General features: G+C 41.7%; 2 protein-coding genes and 1 long non-coding RNA gene across 6 annotated transcripts in view; 2 read left to right on the top strand and 1 right to left on the bottom strand.

Moving 5' to 3' along the window:
* Window positions 1–1,775: 1,775 nt before the first annotated feature.
* Window positions 1,776–8,099, top strand: LOC148886171 (uncharacterized). Its single transcript, XR_016117753.1, has 3 exons — window positions 1,776–1,844; window positions 4,828–4,920; window positions 7,796–8,099. It is a non-coding gene; the product is annotated as an uncharacterized LOC148886171 (long non-coding RNA).
* A 6,495-nt stretch (window positions 8,100–14,594) lies between these two features.
* Window positions 14,595–19,313, top strand: rnft1 (ring finger protein, transmembrane 1). Of its 2 annotated transcripts, XM_089017708.1 has the most exons (10): window positions 14,595–14,747; window positions 15,417–15,500; window positions 15,662–16,005; window positions 16,384–16,460; window positions 16,560–16,660; window positions 16,774–16,927; window positions 17,331–17,489; window positions 17,553–17,618; window positions 17,742–17,843; window positions 18,054–19,313. In XM_089017708.1, the coding sequence occupies exons 1-10, from the start codon at window positions 14,722–14,724 to the stop codon at window positions 18,186–18,188; spliced, it is 1,248 nt and encodes a 415-aa protein (XP_088873834.1). In that variant the 5' UTR covers window positions 14,595–14,721; the 3' UTR covers window positions 18,189–19,313. The 2 variants fall into 2 exon arrangements, with proteins under 2 accessions (XP_088873834.1, XP_088873833.1); XM_089017707.1 differs by lacking the exon at window positions 15,417–15,500 and having other exon boundaries at window positions 14,612–14,747; window positions 15,679–16,005.
* A 651-nt stretch (window positions 19,314–19,964) lies between these two features.
* The window catches only part of rps6kb1a (ribosomal protein S6 kinase B1a), an 88,204-nt gene continuing 86,880 nt past the window's right edge, over window positions 19,965–21,288 (bottom strand). For all 3 annotated transcript variants that reach the window (XM_089016898.1, XM_089016897.1, XM_089016896.1), the window contains one exon: window positions 19,965–21,269. In XM_089016898.1, the coding sequence (XP_088873024.1) occupies window positions 21,038–21,269 (232 nt within the window). In that variant the 3' untranslated portion in view covers window positions 19,965–21,037. The remainder of the gene's footprint in view (window positions 21,270–21,288) is intronic.

A 21,288-nucleotide genomic window follows, 5' to 3' on the forward strand; every position in this document is an offset into this window, starting at 1 on the left:
GAAAAGGAGTACAGGGAGGGGTGACGCCAGAGAGGGGGCACACACGTGGTGATTAAATGCGAGGAGCTCCTCCTTGTGGCTTGGTAAACGGTTGCTCAGGGGGGTCCAATTAATGGGATGGCTTGGAATTAAGACAAATAACGACTAACAGTGCTTCCTCATTCACGATTGTTTCCACCAGTAGTGGACCGTCAAGGCCTGCAAGGCATTCTCTGCTGGCCTAAAAATATCTGAAATTACAAACTGATGTTAATTATATTGTGCCCTTGATTTTTTATTAAATAATTCCAAATTGTATTTCAGCTTCCTTTCATTACTTTTCACCTGTTGTGCTGCTTCCAGATGTGTGTTTACGCATTTAAGCATTTAACCAATCATATTTCAGCCATCATTTGTTATCAAGGTCAGAAATCTACCTGGACACCTTCACAATCAGTTCTACGGGCCATGTCACATTAAATGTGTCAATCAAACTGTTGCTTTAACCAATCAGATTTCGAGTTGGGAACACAAATGGGGTAAAACACAATTTCTTGAATGCGCTGGTCAACGTCAGAGTTTTCGCAAACTATGTTTGGCTAGTCACTAATCATAGTATCACTAGCCGCTAGTGACAAGAGTATAGTGGCCAGAACTAGCACACTGTATTGGTAATGAGCTGCATAAGGAAATATATTATGTTGATTTGATAGCAGTTTTGTCAACCCACAATGGCTGAAGGAGGAGAAGAAATGGATTTGGTTGGAGAATTACTGATTTACAGCCATTTTCAAGACGGAGTTTTCAAGAAAAATGGACATCATTGAGAAAGGTCGGTCAGTTATTTCCTGGATAATGGTACCCTCTAGTGGGCTTGTAGTAAATCACACCACACTATTTTCAGTCTGGATTGCTTCAGACGTAGCACTACTGAAGGCCTAGTGATGAAATCCACAGCCTACCACAGGTTTCCACTTTGGGGACTTGACCACAGAACTGGTGTTGATCCTGCTTGCCTCCCCCTTATGTCAATCCTCAATCACAGCAATCGCTTATTTTGCAGAGGAAAATTACTGCAATTGGGCCATCAACGCGGAGAAGTCAACAGATCACAGGAACGTGCGCCCGCATGCTTTGGATTGAGCGGGTGCACGCTGGGGAAGGAGACACAAGAGCGAGTTGGCTGAATGATTGCACAAGCCGGCGATATAAACAACACATGCAGATTTCTCCCCCGTTGGCACTGTTGGTTCTGCCTGATTATTTAACAGGAGCAACTGGAAGTGGTTGACATGGTTTCATGGGCTTTGTGCAGTGTGCACTCTTCAATTATAGATGGGGAAAAGTGACACTGTGACAGCTGTAGCTCTCAGGGGGTCAGAGAGAGTGAAGGAGTGAAAGCGAGGGAGCTAGTCGCTCCTCCTTTAGCAGGAAGACAGGAGACAGAGTTTGACACGCAGAATAAAAAAAAAATATGCCCAACCGCACACATGCTCCCTCTTCTTGTTAAATTAAATATGCTCTGAAAATGACAAGCGGGTGGCGGTAATGAGGAAATTATTCAGAATCTTTGACATGCTTTAAATCAGATTATGTTCCTCCCCTGCTTCACCAGCCCCGGTCTAAAAGAAGCAGAGCGATCCACTACTTGCTTCAGGCACACTACCTCCTACTCACACGCTCACCGACCCAGACAACGCTTTCACTGATATAGGTACCAAAAAAAAGCTCCTGTAAGACACAGGCGGGCGACGAGAGGTAAATTATCTGCAGCTCCCTCTCTCTCCCTCTCCGTGTGCAAAGCGAAACAGTGGGCCATGACCTGCTGCCATCTTGGAGAATCATCACATCCAAAGCTGTGAGCTGTGAGTACAGGGGCAAGAGCCAAAAAAGCATGACTCACTGCCAGCTGGTCTGGGAAGTAAAATGCACGGACAACTGCGGTCAGAAATTTACATACAGGCAGCATGTGCATGAATCTCATCTTAATGCGGAGCTTTTAATGATAAATTCACGATTTATTTACAGGACCTTCTGTTTGCTGCTGCCTGTCGCTTCTCAATGACAACTAAGTTGCTTAGAGAGAATGAATGATGTGAATTAAGAGAATCAGACCATTAATGTTTTATTTAATGATGAATAGCCAACGTTTTTGCTGCAGGGTATGATTCCAAATTTCTTTTTTTTTTGTTATATCTGATCTTTTCATTGACTCATTCATATTGCAAAACAAAGGCGACTTCTAACAACGCAATGCATATGACATGCATGCGTACAAAGTGACGTGCACCAAAAAATAAACACATCCCATAACGCAGTGTTTATGGAATTAAATATGGCCACAGGGCCATATTTAATTCCATAACACTGTGGGGCTCCTTTTTCCAATTGAAAAGTGGGAGAAGGCACAAATGTTTTGAAGGAATCAGGCAAAGGTACTCAATCTCTGGATTTAATGGAGACAACTACTGAAGATATCCTATGGCATTTTTGCTCGGGGGCCCCCCCATGCAGTTATGTGACTATCATGTTCATGCATACTTGAGGGGTTGTCGCCCAAAATAAAGATACAGTACGGAGAATGTCAATGTATAAGCTGCAAGAATCTTATCTTGCAACGTGCAGAAGACGATCTGCATACAATGACCTTGTGCCACGATCTATGATAATACATGGAAATTAACATCGGCGGGTGCATAAATGGGAGATTGAAATGTGTGCTTAGTGATACACAACATGTGGTAAATGCATTTGTTGGGTCATCTTCGTTGAATGTGGGTGTTGTCATATATGACGTGTCATAGCATCCAAATTCAATACTCTAGTTTGTGTGATTGTTTTTTCATAAATACATCATGTATGTCTAATTCAGGAATGAGCAAACCTGGGGCGATTGGTCAAACGTGGCAAATGTCATCAAATTGGGCCAAGGAATAATCTACATCACTGGTCTCAACCTAAGGCCCAGGGGCCATATCTGGCGCACCAAATCATGTTAGATGGTCCGCAAAGTCAAATCAAACATGTTGACTTCTGTGATGGTCACAAAATGTATGACCATCTTAAATTCCCACATGTAATAAGACATATTGTAGCATTTTCTTGTGGCCAAACCTCTCATTCCATTAAATTGAATAAACTGTTATTATTGACTTTCTTTATCTGGTTTCAGTCATAACGGGCCTTCAAGGGAAACGGGAACAAAAATGTGGCCCACAACCAAAATTAGTTTGACACCTATGTCATTATCAATAAAGGAGGGGACATGGAAGGAGACATAGACTGACTGTGTAAGAAATTGACCAGAAAAAGCCAGGCGCAGGTGATTAGACAAATGTAAAAATATCACCATCATTACAATTACAGTCATGGTGTGATTACCCCACCCCAGTGCAGTCTCCACATCAATCTGAGGAGGCACTGCCATTATGCCACAAGAGTTTGCAGTTGCTGAGCACTTAAAATCACTTTTCTGTAGAAACCGTATAAAATAGATTGGATTGGATTTGCCTTTATTAGTCTCACAGTGGAGAAATTTACATTTCACAGCAGCAAAGTCATGAAATATATATTGAGAAGATATGCACAATTGTGTCATAGTTTGAGGCTAAATGAATGGTTGTCAGCAATCAGAATCAGAATCAGAATCATCTTTATTGCCAAGTATGTAGAACACACAAGGAATTTGTTTCCGGTAGAACACGCTGCACTAGTATCGTTGTCAAAAAAAACTGCTAAGTGGCACTATACAGTTCCATTTTGGCTACTGTTGAAAGAGTTCAAAGAGTTAATGGCTTGGGGGAAGAAGCTGTTTAAATGCAAAGGTGACATGGTAAGATGTGTAAACAGATGTGGATACAGTTTTGAGATGGAGGCCCTCAAAATAATTAAATAAATAAATAAATACATAAATAAATAAAGGCTGTTTAAAAATACTTATAATGATAATAATAATAATAATAATAATAAACATAAATTTCATTTAGAAGCGCCTTTCATAAGATGTGAGTGCATGAAATCTCAAATAGTATATCAAGGTACAAAGTAGACACACACACACACACACACTTTTCCTATTTCATAATGAAGCGACTGTATTATACAGTATTTGCATTCGACATTCATCCCTGAAATTTTTTTCTACTCTTTGAATAGCATACTGTATTTTACCAATTGCAATTATAAGTATACCTTTTTTTCTGGTGTATAAGGCGCACCCAAAAGTAGTAACTTTCTTGAAAAGATGACCCTGCACCATATACGCAGATGCACCTTGTATGTTAAGTAATATTGAGCCACAACTGGTCTCGCAGTGGCCACCGACTCCATTTCCCCCTGTAGAAGAAGTAGTGCTTACCCCCAGCCTCTACTGCAGCACCTTATAATGTGGTGTGCCTTATATTTGGAAAACTGTTATATATTTCTATATGATAGTTGGAAAACTCTTTTCATTCATTGAAGGTGCGCCATATAGCCCGGTGCGCCTTATACAGTATATGAAAAACTTGAGAAAATGCACTATTCATAAAGAAAATGCCACAACACTTTCTTCGCCGGTGCACCCTATACACTGGAAAATACGGTATACACTCAATGCAATGTGGTGTAAGGCAAATGCACATTCTGCAATACTGTATGAGAAACAAGTATATATATATATATATATATATATATATATATATATATATATTCATGCACACCGACAATATTAAGCAGCTTTCTTCCATGCGGTGTTATTCAGTCGCCATTATCCGCCCTGTAGTCATCTTTGCGTCTTTTTTTATGCAGTCGCAGGTGAACCTGGAGGTCATTTATCATATTAACATTTTTGCGATCCTGTGACAACAGACTGAAGGAGCAAGGGCAGAGACATATTTTATACGTCTCGTCTTCACACGAAGCATGAAGGGTATTTTGTTGAAGAACGGAAGACTTTGCAAGGTGAGAGCCCACGTTAAGCGCCTCAACCTTTAAGAGTAACCCTACCTTTGCATAAACGGTGCTTCAAATGTGTTTTTATTACCAGTTTAGCTCCACTGAATGTTACAGTTATAGATTACTGTACACCCAAATGGTGTCAGGCCCTTCTCCATTCTTTAGCCTTTATTTACTGTAAATAGCAAGCAACCTTAAAGGACAACCGACGTCTCCGGACAAGTTGTGTCCATTATTGGCTTCAAATGACTTCTACTGAGCGCATTTTAATAAGATTCCACTGCATATAGATATATTTTACGTTTTAAGACTCACTCTGAATATTCAAGAAGTCTTGTTTTTGAGTTGGTGATGAGACCGTACGTGACGTCACGAAAGGACCGCCCCCTGACCGAAAAAAGACACATTGTCGCAGTCCTTCCATCAGGTCAATGTATTTTGCTGTACATGTTTGGTCTGAGAACCGTGTTGCACCCAAAAGCTGCCAGAAGAGGGCATCCAGGCTCCATATAAGAAATTTATCAGCCTGTGGAAGCGGAGGTGGCCACTGGCCATTTTGTGCCTCTTTTTTTTGGGTGAGATATTTTCCCCCAATGTTGCCTCAAAATGGCACATATAATTCTTTAATTGATTGCAAACATGTATGCTTTCCTCTTCAGAACCATTTGAATCAGATTCATAACTGGATGTGTAACAAGAAAGCATATTCTCCGAATCTGAAGCCATTGTTTTGATTCACAAGCAATGCAAGATGTCTTGGCGTGACGTCACGAACTGGGGACGGGACTTTCTGAAACTGCCCAATTCGCAGCTGAATTTTTTGCAGATTTTGGACACTTTAAGTCATTTTTATTGGTGTTTTGCATTTGACTAAAAATATCATACTGCGTGTTTTGGGTATTTTAGATGCTATAAAATGTTTTTCTGATGTCGGTTAAAAAACAAAAAAGTGACGTCGGTTGTCCTTTAAGAGGAAAGATGCTTTTACATGATGATCATAAATAGTCAATGGTGATTTGATGTACTATTTTGTTTCTGTGCACAACCACAACACCCATTGTGGGCCATGCATGTCACTCCTAGGCCTTCAGTAGTGCTACGTCTGAATCACTCCACAGCTGGGAGTGTGGTGTGATATTACTACACATCCACTAAAGGATGTTGTTGGCCAGGAAATAACTTGTGACTTGAAGAAACTTGAGAAATACTGCCATTAAACTGATCGAATTTTTACTATGAACGTGAGGATTTACAATAACCTAATAAAATTGGAATATTAGTTGCTATTTTTGCAAGCTTCGGAGCAGTCTCACCTTTCTTAATGATATCCATCTATTCTTGGGAAGTCCGTCTTGAAAATGGCTTTAACAGTATATCTGCAAACAAATCCATTTATTCTCCTCCTTCAGCCATTGTAGGTTGACAAAATTGCGATTAAATCAACACATAAATGTATTTTGTTATAGGGCTCGCTACATACAGTATACATTGTGTGAGCTCTGGCCAGTATGCAATGATCACTAGCGGCTAGTCATCCTATTATCATGTGACTAGCCAATCATAATTTGTGCCTTCCAGCAGGCCTTGGGTTGCCAACTCGAACTCTGATTGGTTAAAGCAACTGTTTGATCGCCATTGATTTTTATGCTCCAGGGCCTGCAGAACTGATTTTGAAGGCATCCAGTTAGATTTCTGGCCTTGGTAACAAATGACGGCTGAAATGTGCTTGGTTAAATGCTTAAACATGAAAACAAGCATTGTGATTCAAATATGAAAGCAAGCAAAACAATATGGAAACAGCACTACAGGGGAAAAGCAATGAAAGGAAACTGAAAGACAAGTTGGAATTATTTATTAAGAACTCATGGACAAAATAAAATTCACATTAGTCTGTGATTTAGATGTTTTCAGGCTAGCAGAGAAGGCCTTGCAGGCTATGACGGCCCAAAACTGCATGGCACACAGATGTTTGTACGAATACAATGTCGACCCAGTTCACAAATTGATGAGCTGCATAAAAATAAAGTGCTTCTTGTTTTCGCTTTTGTGCCGGAAACAGTGTGAAGCCTTTATGGGCAATACAAAAGACAACGTGTGGAAAAAAGGGAACAGCAGGCTGTCCGTGTTAAAAGCCCTCGACACTACCTGTACAGCTGTTTGATGCTATGCTGCACCGAACTCCCGCCATGGTTATTGTAATTAGCTTTTAGCAATCAACACAAGATTATATGCTTTAATGACCGGGGAAAACAAATTGTATCCATCCTCCACGTGGAGGGGCTTTAGAGAGATCAAACACACGGCGTCATTAAGAATCCTGCTTGATGAATTAGCGCCGAAGATAATCACGTCGAGGTGGAGGTTGGGCCCATGGGGACTTTTTGAACAACATATTCAATTACTATTGGTGTGTAAACAAAGTTATTTTGGTTTGTTTTTTAAGTTAGGTTCTTACATATCTGTGGTTTGCCATTCAACTCGTTAACTTAAATCAATGTTTAGATTCTTGGACTTCCGCTGAGTGCAAAGTGTCACTTGTGATATGCAAAAAACAAATATAAATAAATAAATCTACAGTTTAAACTGTACTGGTAATGTGAAACACTCATTTTCATTGAGATTAGGAAGAGGGATGTTCCCCAAAGTCACTCGCACAGCAATAAGGCAATAAAGCCACTTTCTTGCTGCACTGGCTAGACAGCTGGGTGTTAAATGTACCTTGTTATCATGATTTAAAGCAAAGGTTGGAGGATGCCGCGTACCTCGGAGGACCTTGGGATAGATGAGACCGTGTCGGTGAGAGTGTGATGCACAACACACACGCCAGGTATAGAGACAGTGTATATCAGACAGAGCACAGCCTCATTTGCATTCTCCACAGACGGAGAGCAGCGGCATCAACCATCACCATCGCCACCGTGCCCCAAGGGAGCTGCTGCTGCTGCTGCTTCTGCTACTCCTCTCAGCCTCTAAGAGGAGACGCCCAAGGCTGCTCTTGCTGATGAGCAAGCGCGGTGGGACGAAACGCAAACACAATCATGAATAATGGCAGTTGGGAAATATGTTTAGAATGACAACAGATTATTCTGGTGGCTCACAATCTGGATCTATTAATATCGGTGTCATGGTCTACTTATTGCATTTTTCTAGTCAACTTAAAAAAGGCTGTGGATTATTAATATTGTACTTTTAAAATATAACCTTAATACAGATGATTCAATTGTGTGCAGCCACTTGACAAAATTAATTTAATTCAACAGATTTTTTTTCCCATTGCACCGTATTTTCTGGTGCATAAGGCGCACCCGCAATGAATGGTGTATTTTCAAACGTTTTTCATGTATAAGGCGCACCGGACTATCAGGCAATGAATGAAAAAAAGTTTTCCAAATATAAAATAGAAATATATCAGTTTTCCAAATGTAATATAGAACTATAGATGTTTTTTTTCCAAATGTATTATATAGATATAGAAAAGTTTTCCAAATATAATATATAAACATAGACATTTTAAAAATATCATATACAGTAAAGTCTCGTTATATCGATATCAGATATATCGATAGTCCCGGTTATATCGATACTATTTCTATGCACGCACGGAGAAAATTACATGCAAACAGGGTCGGATATATCGATAGTCCCGGTTATATCGATATTTTTTCGGCCTCCCTTGAATGTCGATATAACGAGACTTTACTGTATAATATATTAATATAGAAACGTTTTCCAAATACAAGCAACACCACATTATAAGTAAAGGCTGGGGTTACACAATACTTCTTCAAGGGGGGAGAATTTAGTCTCTGGCTGCTGACAGTAGTTGTGAGACCTGTTGTGGCTCAATATTACTACTTTACATATAAGGCACATCTACATATAAGGCACAGGGTCATCTTTTGTAGAAAATCAAGGCTTTTGGGTGCGCCTTAAAAATCGGAAAATACGGGAACTATTTTTTTCTTTCCCTCCCTGTATCAGATTACAATATCTGTGAAATAAAGGCAGAAATTTGAAATAGTTTCATATTCAGTCTATTGTTTAAAAATCAAGACAGAATCCGACAGACCCCCAGTAACGGTAGAGCAAGTTTGATTTTAACCTTCAGGATGGCGAGTGATTCAAACAGATGATCTTGTTAATTAAATGAGCTTTCTATACCGGCTGATAAATTGAAAAGGGGTCACGTTGTTATTGTTTGTCTTGAAAAATGCTATTGAGTATAGAGAGGACACAATGGAGGCTCACAGAAAAAGAAATATATAAAATCATTTTTGTCAGGCTAGTGTGCTCGTGTCGATTTTTGTGCTTACTTATTTGGCCTGACCGATTCAGACCCCGCTTTTCATGTTGTTCAACCCTGTCCCAAAGATTTGCTGTCTGCTACTTTTTTTGTTTCAAAGTGGACTGTGCATTCCACCTGACAAACTGCAGGCCCCGCATTAGAGCTTGACATGCAAGGACAAACAGTAAAGTCCAGGTGAAAACACTGCAGAGCGGCACCGGACATAGGAAGGTATTTGGAAAAAAACCTTGGCACTGATAAACACACAGGAGCTTGGTGTCAGCCAAACACAGTTGCGGATGCTCCCATTTCTGCACCCTCCCGCTGGGCCGCACAATATTCGTATGCTGCTGTAATTAAACGCAGACCACCAGTATATGCACGTACACACGCACATGCTAATTGCAGGCAGGGGTCATTCTAATCATTAGGAGCTAAATTAAAGCAATCAATTGAAAGGGGAGACCAGCAGCGAGGAATCCATTCATGCCCCCCCACCACCACCACCCTGCAGCCCTGCACACAGACATGTGTCAGCCATTTAATCTCACAAAACATTTTCCTATTTAGGACATAAGCACCCCTCTAAATCATTTTGACAATTAACTATTGGCATTCACACAGAATAAAAATGAAATAAATGCTAGCTTATAAAAAGCCCTTGGCTGATGCATGAACACATCGCCGTGCACATCTGCAAGGCATTTGCTCTCCTCTGCATTCTCATACGGAGCCGACTGTCCTTAAAAACGTGGCAGGTTATCGCCTGTTTTTGCCAACATCTGCCTCTGCATCCACACATCCAAATCTTAAGGGAGAACAAGAGTGCAAGTGGATTGTATTCTAACATTTCTGGGATTTTTTTTTTTTTCTTTTAACAGGTACATCATGCTTCGTGTCACCGGGGAGCCCTCACTTGCACTCTTCCACTCCCACCAAGCCAGGCCAACTGTTGCAGCAACTCAGGGAAGTGCTGGCTCCTGAATAATACTGGCCTGCTTGTTGCTGTAACTGAAACCCTATGCTCAGGATTTATTAGGAATGGCCCATCAGCACTGGCTTTTGGCAGCATGCCGGAGTCGACCATCACCTCACATCCTGGATTACAGACTACCTCACAAACAGGCCACAGTACGTGAGGGTAAAGAACTGTGAGTCGGACAGGCTTCTCTGCAGCACCGGAGCGCCGCAGGGAACAGTCCTGGCTCCATTCCTCTTCACCCTCTACACCTCGGACTTCAACTACAACACCCCAACCTGCCACCTTCAGAAGTTCTCTGACGACTCAGCTATTGTCGGCCTCATTACAGAGGGAGACGATAGGGAGTACAGGGGACTGACAAAGGACTTTGTGGACTGGTGCCAGCAGAATCACCTCCAGATCAACACTGGCAAAACCAAGGAGCTGGTGGTGGATTTCTGCAGGAAACAATCGTCACCTGCACCATTGAACATCCAGGGTTCGGACATTGAGAGGGTGACCTCCTACAAGTACCTGGGTGTTACTCTAAACAATAAACTGGACTGGACAACAAACACGGATGCCCTAATCAAAAAGGGACAGAGTCGCCTCTTCCTCCTCAGGAAACTGAGGTCTTTTGGAGTTCAGGGGTCACTCCTAAAGACTTTCTATGACTCTGTGGTGGCATCAGCCATCCACTATGGCATTGTCTGCTGGTCAGGCAGCATCACCACCCGGGACAGAAAAAGACTGGAGCGCTTTGTCAAGCGGGCCAGTTCTGTCGTGGGCTGCTCGCTGGACTCTCTTGAGGAGGTGGGCAACAGACGGACGCTAGCTAAACTAAAAGCTATGACGGACAGCCCCTCCCACCCCCTCCTGCCCACCCTGACAGCACTGGGTAGCTCCTTTAGCCAGAGACTATTACACCCGCGCTGCAAGAAGGAGAGGTACCGCCGCTCGTTCCTACCGACTGCTGTCAGGCTTCACAATTCCCAATGATCACATGTGAAAAAAAAAACCAAAAAAAAAAAAAACTGGACACCTGTAAATATGGGTTGTTGCAATATATCTAAATGCATTTCTTGATTCTGCACTATGTACAGTCTTGTTTATAGAACGGTTTTTGCACATCTAAATTTGCACAGTATACAGTTGACATTTTTATTTTGTTATGCTTAGAATATCTTGTTTTCTATCCTTTCACTCCCACCCCAACCCCATCCCTCTTCAATTGCTGCTGTGGACTGCAAATTTCCCCATTGCGGGACGAATAAAGGTATTCTGATTCTGATTCTGATTCTGATTCTGATTTGCCAACACAACAAGTTGTCGAGAAAACATTGTAATGCACCTTTTAAAGGAAAGATTTGTCCCATGTGCTTGAATTTTGTGTGAGGAATTCTTAGCGCGGCTTTCCCAGGCAAGCAGGTGGTTCTATTTAGAAGAGGAGAGTCGAGCGGAACAGAATATTAAAGGCTGTCTCTCATTAAACTGTGTGGAAGCCATTACCCCAAAATATTGAATCGACTCCCTGAAAACACGCGTTTGACATTGTGACGGTGAAATCAATGTTTCAGGTCATGGGCTTTAAGTTGAAGAACAGGATATGAGCGGTGATGGGAGAGTGAGGAGAAAGAGAACGCCCTCATGAATAATAGCCCCAATCCTGCCTGAATTGAACAGTTTAATTTGATTTTGGATTGGCAACAAAATGGTTTATATGGATTGGGGCACTGAACATGAAGTAGGGCAAACGTTAATTTTTAAATGAAATGTTTACCAACTGTGTATGTACTCTGAGGGTCTTACTTGACATTATTCTGATCAGCAATTCACCTCATGTTATTTGACGCTAACTAGCACCAAATAACAATGGCAGGAGGGGAGCTTTCATCCTACAGGTAACAGGCCTTTAAATGTGGTCATTTTCGTTTTAGCATCGGTGAATGAAGATAAGTCAATTGCATTCACCATTTGGTGAGTTGCTTCGTGGCGTTATCATAAGGCGCCACCTGCTGGATGATTAAATCAGGTTTTAGACAGGTTTTAAAACGTCGTTTACGTTCGCTGGACCCGCTGCAGTTTGCCTACCAGCCCAGCATCGGTGTGGAGGATGCCATCATCTACCTCCTCCATACGGCGTTGCTGCACCTGGAGAATGCTGGGAGCACGGTGAGGATCACATTCTTCGATTTCTCCAGTGCCTTCAACACCATCCAGCCAAGTCTACTGGGGGACAAACTGCAGCATGCCGGAGTCGACCATCACCTCACATCCTGGATTACAGACTACCTCACAAACAGGCCACAGTACGTGAGGGTAAAGAACTGTGAGTCGGACAGGCTTCTCTGCAGCACCGGAGCGCCGCAGGGAACAGTCCTGGCTCCATTCCTCTTCACCCTCTACACCTCGGACTTCAACTACAACACCCCAACCTGCCACCTTCAGAAGTTCTCTGACGACTCAGCTATTGTCGGCCTCATTACAGAGGGAGACGATAGGGAGTACAGGGGACTGACAAAGGACTTTGTGGACTGGTGCCAGCAGAATCACCTCCAGATCAATGTTTGCCAACACAACAAGTTGTCGAGAAAACATTGTAATGCACCTTTTAAAGGAAAGATTTGTCCCATGTGCTTGAATTTTGTGTGAGGAATTCTTAGCGCGGCTTTCCCAGGCAAGCAGGTGGTTCTATTTAGAAGAGGAGAGTCGAGCGGAACAGAATATTAAAGGCTGTCTCTCATTAAACTGTGTGGAAGCCATTACCCCAAAATATTGAATCGACTCCCTGAAAACACGCGTTTGACATTGTGACGGTGAAATCAATGTTTCAGGTCATGGGCTTTAAGTTGAAGAACAGGATATGAGCGGTGATGGGAGAGTGAGGAGAAAGAGAACGCCCTCATGAATAATAGCCCCAATCCTGCCTGAATTGAACAGTTTAATTTGATTTTGGATTGGCAACAAAATGGTTTATATGGATTGGGGCACTGAACATGAAGTAGGGCAAACGTTAATTTTTAAATGAAATGTTTACCAACTGTGTATGTACTCTGAGGGTCTTACTTGACATTATTCTGATCAGCAATTCACCTCATGTTATTTGACGCTAACTAGCACCAAATAACAATGGCAGGAGGGGAGCTTTTATCCTACAGGTAACAGGCCTTTAAATGTGGTCATTTTCGTTTTAGCATCGGTGAATGAAGATAAGTCAATTGCATTCACCATTTGGTGAGTTGCTTCGTGGCGTTATCATAAGGCGCCACCTGCTGGATGATTAAATCAGGTTTTAGACAGGTTTTAAAACGTCGTTTACGTGTGGTACACATTTGTGGGAAATGGGTTCGAGTTTGTTCTTTTTCCAAACTGGAATAATTTTATTCTACTCAAAAATCGACATGCAAGACCGATTATGACAACCTGTAGTATCTTCCAAATATAGCAATTTAAAAAACTGCAATTGTATTATTGTCTTTTATGTTTCTATTATACAGAGGGTTGAGTCAGGAAGGGCATCCGATGTAAAAGCTTGGCCAAAACAAACATGCGGATCAAACCTCTGAAGATGGAGGACACTATTTCGCTGTGGCGATACCTTGAAGGGAAAAGCCCAAAGGAAAAGAAGACACATTTGCATTACAATTGAATTAGAATAAAGTGTTAAAATTAAATGTGGCAAGTGTGAATTAAGATTAATACATACTTTCCATATAGACTGTATTAAGTTTATAGTTTTATTGTTCCGGTGTTTATTTTCCAGGCTCTGGCCTTCCTGTTTACAGTACTCTTCACGCCTGTGTGGGTATTCTGTGGGGTCTCTTATTTGCTCCCACATTGCAAAAATTTGCACAGAAGAATAATTGATCACTTCATTACATTTTCCATCAGCGTGATTGTGAATGGATCGATTGTTATTTGTCTATGTGTGTCCTGCGATTGGCAGCTGGGACAGGCTACAGCACGCCTCTGAGCCTTTAAAGGTCAAGTGGGTCAGTTCATGAACGGATTTAAAAGACACTGGGTCAATATGTGTGCATTGAAAACTAATTTTGTGCAACACAAAAAAAATGAAAATGCTGAAAGTATTTACATAACAGAAAGGACGACCCCCCCTCAACGTCACACAGAAAACAATTTGGTAGTTGAGCATCACTGAATAACAGAAGTGGATGAATCAAAATTTGCAACAAAGAACCAGTTAAACTGGTCTATGAGCTGTTCCCGTTTAATGAGAAACCATGTCACCATTATTTCTCTCGTTTTTACACCAACAAATTATGTCCAAACCAAAGCAAAATGAAGACTTTCAAAACCATTGGGTCGTTTGATTCAATAGTGTGTCACGTTTGAAATTTCAGCACATTGCAAGTCTACAATTGAAACACTAGGTGGCGATAAAACGGCACTTGACAACAAAACAACACAGAGGAAGCGTACAGTGACGTCATATTAGGTTTATAGCTTGGCTTGAAAGTAAACATATTTCCTCCATTTCTTTTTGCTTTTGTTTCGTCTGGTGTTTTGGTCGATTTGATTAAATGGAAACTAAGAGATTACCATGAAACTCCGGTTGCAGAATGACAGGTAAGTGAATGCGCTCGTAGCTTTTCACAAAACATCTGCGAGCTACTGCTAATGACATTTCACTGTTGACAATTATCCAACTCTTGTTATTTACCCTGAATAAAAAAGTAATTATGAGTCCTCAAAACTTGTGTTTCGGAGAGTAGCAGGCGTTGTTCGAATCGGAGCTCAATTTAAAGTAGCCAGATTATGTGTGACTGTTAATCTCGTGTAACAACATGGCTGCTTTTAAATGTATAATACGTATTGTGTTTCAAGATATTTGCTCATAATTACAATATTGTAGAACAAAGCCACCATTATACTTAACTGGTCTTCGAAGACTACATACAATTCAGTCATTACTGACAAATGTGGACCATAAAAATGGTTGTACACTTTCTACAGCCTTCTTTTGTATTGTTGATATCAGTTCCGTTTTGTTGAAGCGCTCATGCAAGTCCCTGCTCCATTTACTGCTGGGCTAAGGCGACTACTGTTATTTACCATCATAACCATGGTTGGAGCCTATGGTTTTCATTTGCTTAGTTAAGGAATTTAAATGTCATTATTATTGAATGTTTTACTTATTGTGATCATAAAACATAATCGAGGGAGAAAAAATAACTATTAATGTGCTAATGCCCGGACTCAATGAAAGATCTACAAAGATTTCCTATTTGTGTCCAGAAAAGCTGTGAAAGTGAGGGAGTCACCTACTGTCATGCAACCTAATTCCAGCCAGGAAGGGACTCATTTGAGCAATGGTTTGTCCCTTACTAGGCTTCAACAGTAGCCAAAATGGAACTGTATAGTGCCACTTAGCAGTTTTTTTGACAACGATACTAGTGCAGCGTGTTCTACCGGAAACAAATTCCTTGTGTGTCCTACATACTTGGCAATAAAGATGATTCTGATTCTGATTCTGATCTGATTCTTACTATGCAAACAGAGCTTCCTGGCAGGACAACAACCCCCATCCATCCCAACACTACTGAGGTGCGCATAGCAATGAGTAGCAGCACGACGAGTGATTCCGGCAGTGCCACCTCGGCTCGCAGGTCCAGAGTCAACCTTCACAGCCACTCTCATTCCCATGGACACACTCGGGGGCAGCAACACCTAGCCTCCGATGCCGACCCGATGGACTCCACGGACCTGGACTCGGGAGACCCCAGTAGCTCGCTTTCGGAGCTCCGCTGCCTGTTTCGCTGGTTCCAAAAAAGTCTTCCTTTTCTCATCATATTGAGCGCTAAACTGGTCATGCAACATGCGCTAGGCGAGTGTAAACTGACTCACAGACTCTCCAAACGAATTTAATCTGAGCAGGTGTTCAAAATGCACCAAATCTCCACGTTTTAAACAGCAGCAAGTGACAACACAGAAGTAAACATCTGACAAAATGGAGAGTTGACCATATCCTGCCATTGAATTGGTCCAATTATTTTACTTCTGTGTTGTGTCTACGTTTGGAAGATGCCTCATTCAAGTCTAAATTTATCTGACCCCATGCATATTTTTTCTACTTTTTTTTCTCCGCCGTATGCCAGATTTGTCAATAGTGCGACTTGAACCGTAATGTGAAAATCCCGCTCTCCAGTGAACAGCTGTTTCTATCCAATCGCCTTATGTAACAAACAACCTTTCTTTCTCAAAGGGCTCGCAGTTGGTGTGGGCCTCTTCATGACGTTTCTCTATGTCAATCAAAGCATCCAAACCCAAGTATTTCTTCAGGTAGGAGCCGTGTAGTTCCAAAAAGACCAAGTCGGAGGGCCGTGCTCTTGAGGGTCTTTGTCCTCTAAAGCGTTTGGACTGTGTGTGTGTTTCCCTCAGGCTTTCCACGCCAAATTGCATTGTTTGTGGCTGCTGCTGCTGTTGGTCTCCTCCACCCTCCTGCTCTACTACACTTTTCTCCCTCAGACACTTTACAACTGGTAACTTCCGAAGAAGCAGCACATGCTCGGGTTCTAAAAATGAGCAACCGTTGTTGTAGTATTTATTTGTAGTAGTATTTTTTAGGACCCTAATTTAATTTGTGTCTCCCCAGTCTTGTGTTCCTAAGTCCAACTTTAGAGCCACTGGGATTCTGGGAGGTCCTGTGGGCAGTTGGCATCACCAACTTTGTCATCAAATTCCTCTGTATGGGGATCAAGTGCCTTCTCCTGCTGCTGCCCGCTTCGTTGCTCAACTATCGAGCACAGGTGAGAGCAGGTGACCGGGTTTCTAAAATGTCGCACTCAATGCGATTGGGTGATAAAACGCTCACGCAAAGTCAGCTGGATTAGTTCCAGTTCACTTGCTATGCTTTGTTTTGCCTTTAATGGTTTGAAAATGCATTCATTTTTTTAACTTCACTATTGCATTCAACTAGTATTTCCAAATACATTAACTGTTCGGCTTTCATTCTTCATGTATGGCTGTATAGTAATATCGGGAAAAAACATTTAAAATGTGTGCCCAATGCGAGTTAAATATTCCCGTTGCACAACCGTAAGAATAGAGTTGTTGACATCCACCTTGTGTAAAAGTGCCTCGAGTTAACAATCCGACTATGAAACTCTTTGATTTGACTCGGTGGTCTCTTAACGCGGCAATTGTGCGCAGGGACGCTGGCTACTGCTGAGCGAGGAGCTAGCTCAGGTCTACCAAGCCGCGGCCCCTGCGCCGCTCTGGTTCCGCTACTTGGTCACCTACCAGGAAGCTGATGGTAACCCGGCGCTCACTGTGGGCGTTTTGCTAGCTTTGCTCTACTTCATACTGAAGGTATGACGCTTCTTAAATCAAATGACTACAAAACAGCTTCTTAAAAGTGTACTTCACTTGCAGCTTTTGGGATTGTACAGACATTGCAAGTCTCTACTGAAAACCATGAGGATCATTCTAAAGTGTGAGGTCAGTTTCAAGTTTAAATTCACTTTTTGTTTCCACTCTGATTGTTTGCTTAAAGAAAAAAGCTTCCAACACTCACCAGAAAAGCTGCTTTGTCCTGACCAGCGCGATTTTCTTACCTTGCAGCAAACAGGAACGGCAGCCACGAGGAGTCAGTGCATGGAAGCCGGTGATGTTTGTCCCATCTGCCAGGGGGAATACAGGGAGCCTCAAACTCTCATCTGTCAGGTAAAACAATTAGTCAATTAGCTGGAGATGGGACTATGTGGGATTTTAACAACTGGGATTTGAATCCAGGTTCCCCCGAGACAGCAGTGTTTTTCACTTTGGCATTTATTCGCACCACATGACGAATACCATGAGATGGAACGTACTGTTTTGCTCACATGCAAAAAGTTGATTCAGGTTTGATTGTTGATTATGTCTCCAACCACCCAGCACATATTCTGTGACGAGTGCATCGCTCTGTGGTTCAACCGGGAGAAGAGCTGCCCCCTCTGCCGCACCGTAATCACGGAAAAAGTGTACAAGTGGAAGGACGGAGCCACATCCGCGCACCTGCAGATTTACTGATCACGCGCATTTGAGAGCGCCGATGAATGTTACCTTGTTTGATTGTTAAAATTTGTACAACACTTGTCAATTAATATTCTGAGGCCACTCACTGTTATGAAATACAAGTTGTAGTTTTTCCCTAGTTAACTCATTTACTGCCATTCCTGAATTTTTCAAATATGACATGGAGGACCATTCCCGAATGTGTTCATTTTTCTTGCAAGGGGTGCCGATAAAACACTGGTCAGACCTCTGGCAATGTTTTTTCCCTTCCACGATTTGCCTTTTGTATGCCCCCCCCACTTGCACCTCATATTACCCCAGACCTATATAACTTAAAAATTAACTCTTTTTTTATGAAAGAAGAGAGTCTGTTGTTTCTTACGCTGCATTGAATGTTTATGTAGTACTCAAACTCAATATTCTATGGGTCCTGGAATTTGAGTGAAAATGACAAAAACCCTGGCACTGCAGTGGACACATTTGTTTGAACGTCTGACAGCGAATGAGTTAATATCTCGAAGTCTTCTCTTCTTTTCCTTTCGGTTTTTCCCCTCAGGGGTCGCCACAGCGAATCAATGTCCTCCATCTATCCCGGTTTTCAAAGTATGTTCTATTTTTGTTTCTGCATTGTATCATATTATTTTCCTCACGGACCTGCATTGTTGAGCTTTTTTGACATTATTAGTCTACTATAAATACATGAAAATATGTTTTGACATTTTTTTTGAATTTCAGGTTTCATGGGCTGCGTGTAAAATATTTCCAGTTCTACATTAGATCATTTCATGTCAGACGGAGGTTAGCGAATGTGCGCAGACCTCCGACCTGGAGTGATTGGTGAAGACGCATCTTTCATCTTGAAGGGTTAAGGTTGATTTGGGAGGCCGCTGGCAAATTGCACTGTGATGCCTTTGCAAAAGCTTTTACTAACGCTCCAACAGCAGCCTGTATCAGGCGATAGAATAGAGGCACTATCTACGCGTAAGATTGTGATATCGCTATTTTTGCAGTTCGGCAAGATTTCAAACTACATTTTTGGAATATTTTTACGGAAATAATGCACCAAAGAATGGAGAAATGTTTTATCTAATGAAAAAAACCCGTTGTCCATGAACTATCTGAATAAAATTGTACATTTTAGCTAGGTATGTGTGTAGTTTGTTTCAAATTTCCTAACCGAGCAGTCATGTTTTCTTAAACCTTACGATTGCAGAACATCATAAATATACAAAAAAATATCTTATCAAGAGTAGATTCACTTCATAACGTACGAAAAAGTTGTCTGGGGTCAGAGGGTGTCCAAACTTGGTTAGCTGTCGTGACTGTTCTCCATCTCTCCGGTGCAACACACGGCTGAACTGATCAAGCTTCTTCATTGCTTGCTGATGATGTGAACATTAGAATCAGGTGTGTTGCAACATAGGAGATGGAAAACGAGCAGGATGGCGGATCTTGAGGATCCGAGCTGGACTTGCCTGGTTGAACGACAAAAGTGTGCTCTGAGCCAAATAGCATTTCACGTTTTTACTATTCAAATGTACAGTATAGAACATCTTCAGAAGTAGATGTCAACATTCATTAACTTTAGAAACTCAATTCTCGTCACTGCCCAACAGTGATTAAAAGCAAGACTGATTTCCGAGATCGTTTTACCCAACATCTCAAATGTGGATTTAGTGATCCAAAAAAAATATTCACGTGAGTCACAATCTAAGGAATCTGACTAAGTACGCAATTCAACCCACGCTGTGAACAAATCACAGTAAAAAAATTCAAGTTTCATTCAGTCAGTCTAGAGCAGTAGCATATATTGTACACATGAAAAAGATAATGTAAAAAAAAATTGCTGCACAAAAATAACTTGACACTGGAAAATGTTTGACAGAAAGCTGCTTTTGTGTTTGCCGTTTGAACTGTTTTTGCGAGAGGGGGGATAGAACATATATCATTCTTTTCTTCCAAAATACTAACGCTGTCAAAATAAAACAAAACAATAAATAGCTAAGAAGTTTGCATAGTGTGAGGCAAGGGCCCTAAAACGATTACGCAAAAAAAAAAAAAATCACAGTTGATGCTTTACCATCGATGGAAAAAAAAACCATTGAACACTGGTCCATCTTTTAAACGCCGTACAAATGAAGTTTCGTTTGGTAGGTAATTATTTAAGCCATTAAAAACTGCACACAATTGTAAGAGTCATCTAAAAAAAATAATAATTAACATAAAAGCTTTCAATGGCTTCAATCCAGAGTCTTGTACAACAGCAGCATCATGGTTCACACTCAACCGAGTATTCATGTTCTTGGTAACAGTCAATGTAAAAATGCAAAGGCTTTTTTTATCATGTGCTGCATAGACCAAAAATAACATTTACCACTCAAACTTAATAAAAAACATTCATACTCCCTCGAAAACGCACATGAACCCAAAAACTGCTCGGTGAGCCAGAAATAAACTGACAAAGTCAGTCACTAAAAACTGAAATATACAAGAAAGTTTCACGCGCCCCCCCCCCCCAAAAAAAAAAATCCTGAACACACAAACACACAGTATGAGGCCCTTTAACCGTCAAGAAAAAGTATAAAATTGTGTAAAATTGTTTTTTGGGGGGAGGTAAATATTTGTGGCCCATCCGGCACTTCATATTTACCACAAAGAAACTGACTTTTTTCACCGCATTGTGGAAAGCAAACAAGTTGGTTTTCCATTAGGAAAGAAGAGCACCATGAAACCAAACCAACCGACTGGCACCAAAAGCAATCGCAGAGGATTTTGGAGCGAGGCCAAGAGATGGAAGCGCTGGTGATGACATCAACAGTGACGGCTCATTATTTCTGCGAGCGGAGAAGGGAATGCGCCGTGCGTCATAGATTCATTCGTAAGTGTTCCGGTCGTTTGGAATTCAGAGGATAAGCTTGTTTTTTGTAGAGCTGCCCGCCGACGCTCGACGGCCGCCTGATTGGCAGCGGTGCCGAGGCTTCCGACGCGCCGCTGCTGCCGCTGCTCGTGTCCATTTGCTCCATTGTGAACACCTCCATGGGTTGTTCCGCAGAGGTTCCGTGAGGCCAACAGTCTCCCCGTGCAAACTTCACCGGGCTGCAACAGGGGAAATTAG

The sequence above is a fragment of the Hippocampus bargibanti genome, linkage group LG16 (genome assembly GCF_051943395.1).
Source record: "Hippocampus bargibanti isolate YZ-2025 linkage group LG16, ASM5194339v1, whole genome shotgun sequence".
NCBI classification, from domain to species: Eukaryota; Metazoa; Chordata; class Actinopteri; order Syngnathiformes; family Syngnathidae; genus Hippocampus; species Hippocampus bargibanti.

Bases quoted from the DNA above. Each gene is read 5' to 3' on its own strand.
- rnft1 (XM_089017708.1), top strand. From the start codon at position 14,722: ATGAAACTCCGGTTGCAGAATGACAG. The intron at 14,748-15,416 runs GTAAGTGAATGC...ATTTGTGTCCAG, and splicing joins CTCCGGTTGCAGAATGACAG to AAAAGCTGTGAAAGTGAGGG. The intron at 16,661-16,773 runs GTAACTTCCGAA...GTGTCTCCCCAG, and splicing joins CCTCAGACACTTTACAACTG to TCTTGTGTTCCTAAGTCCAA.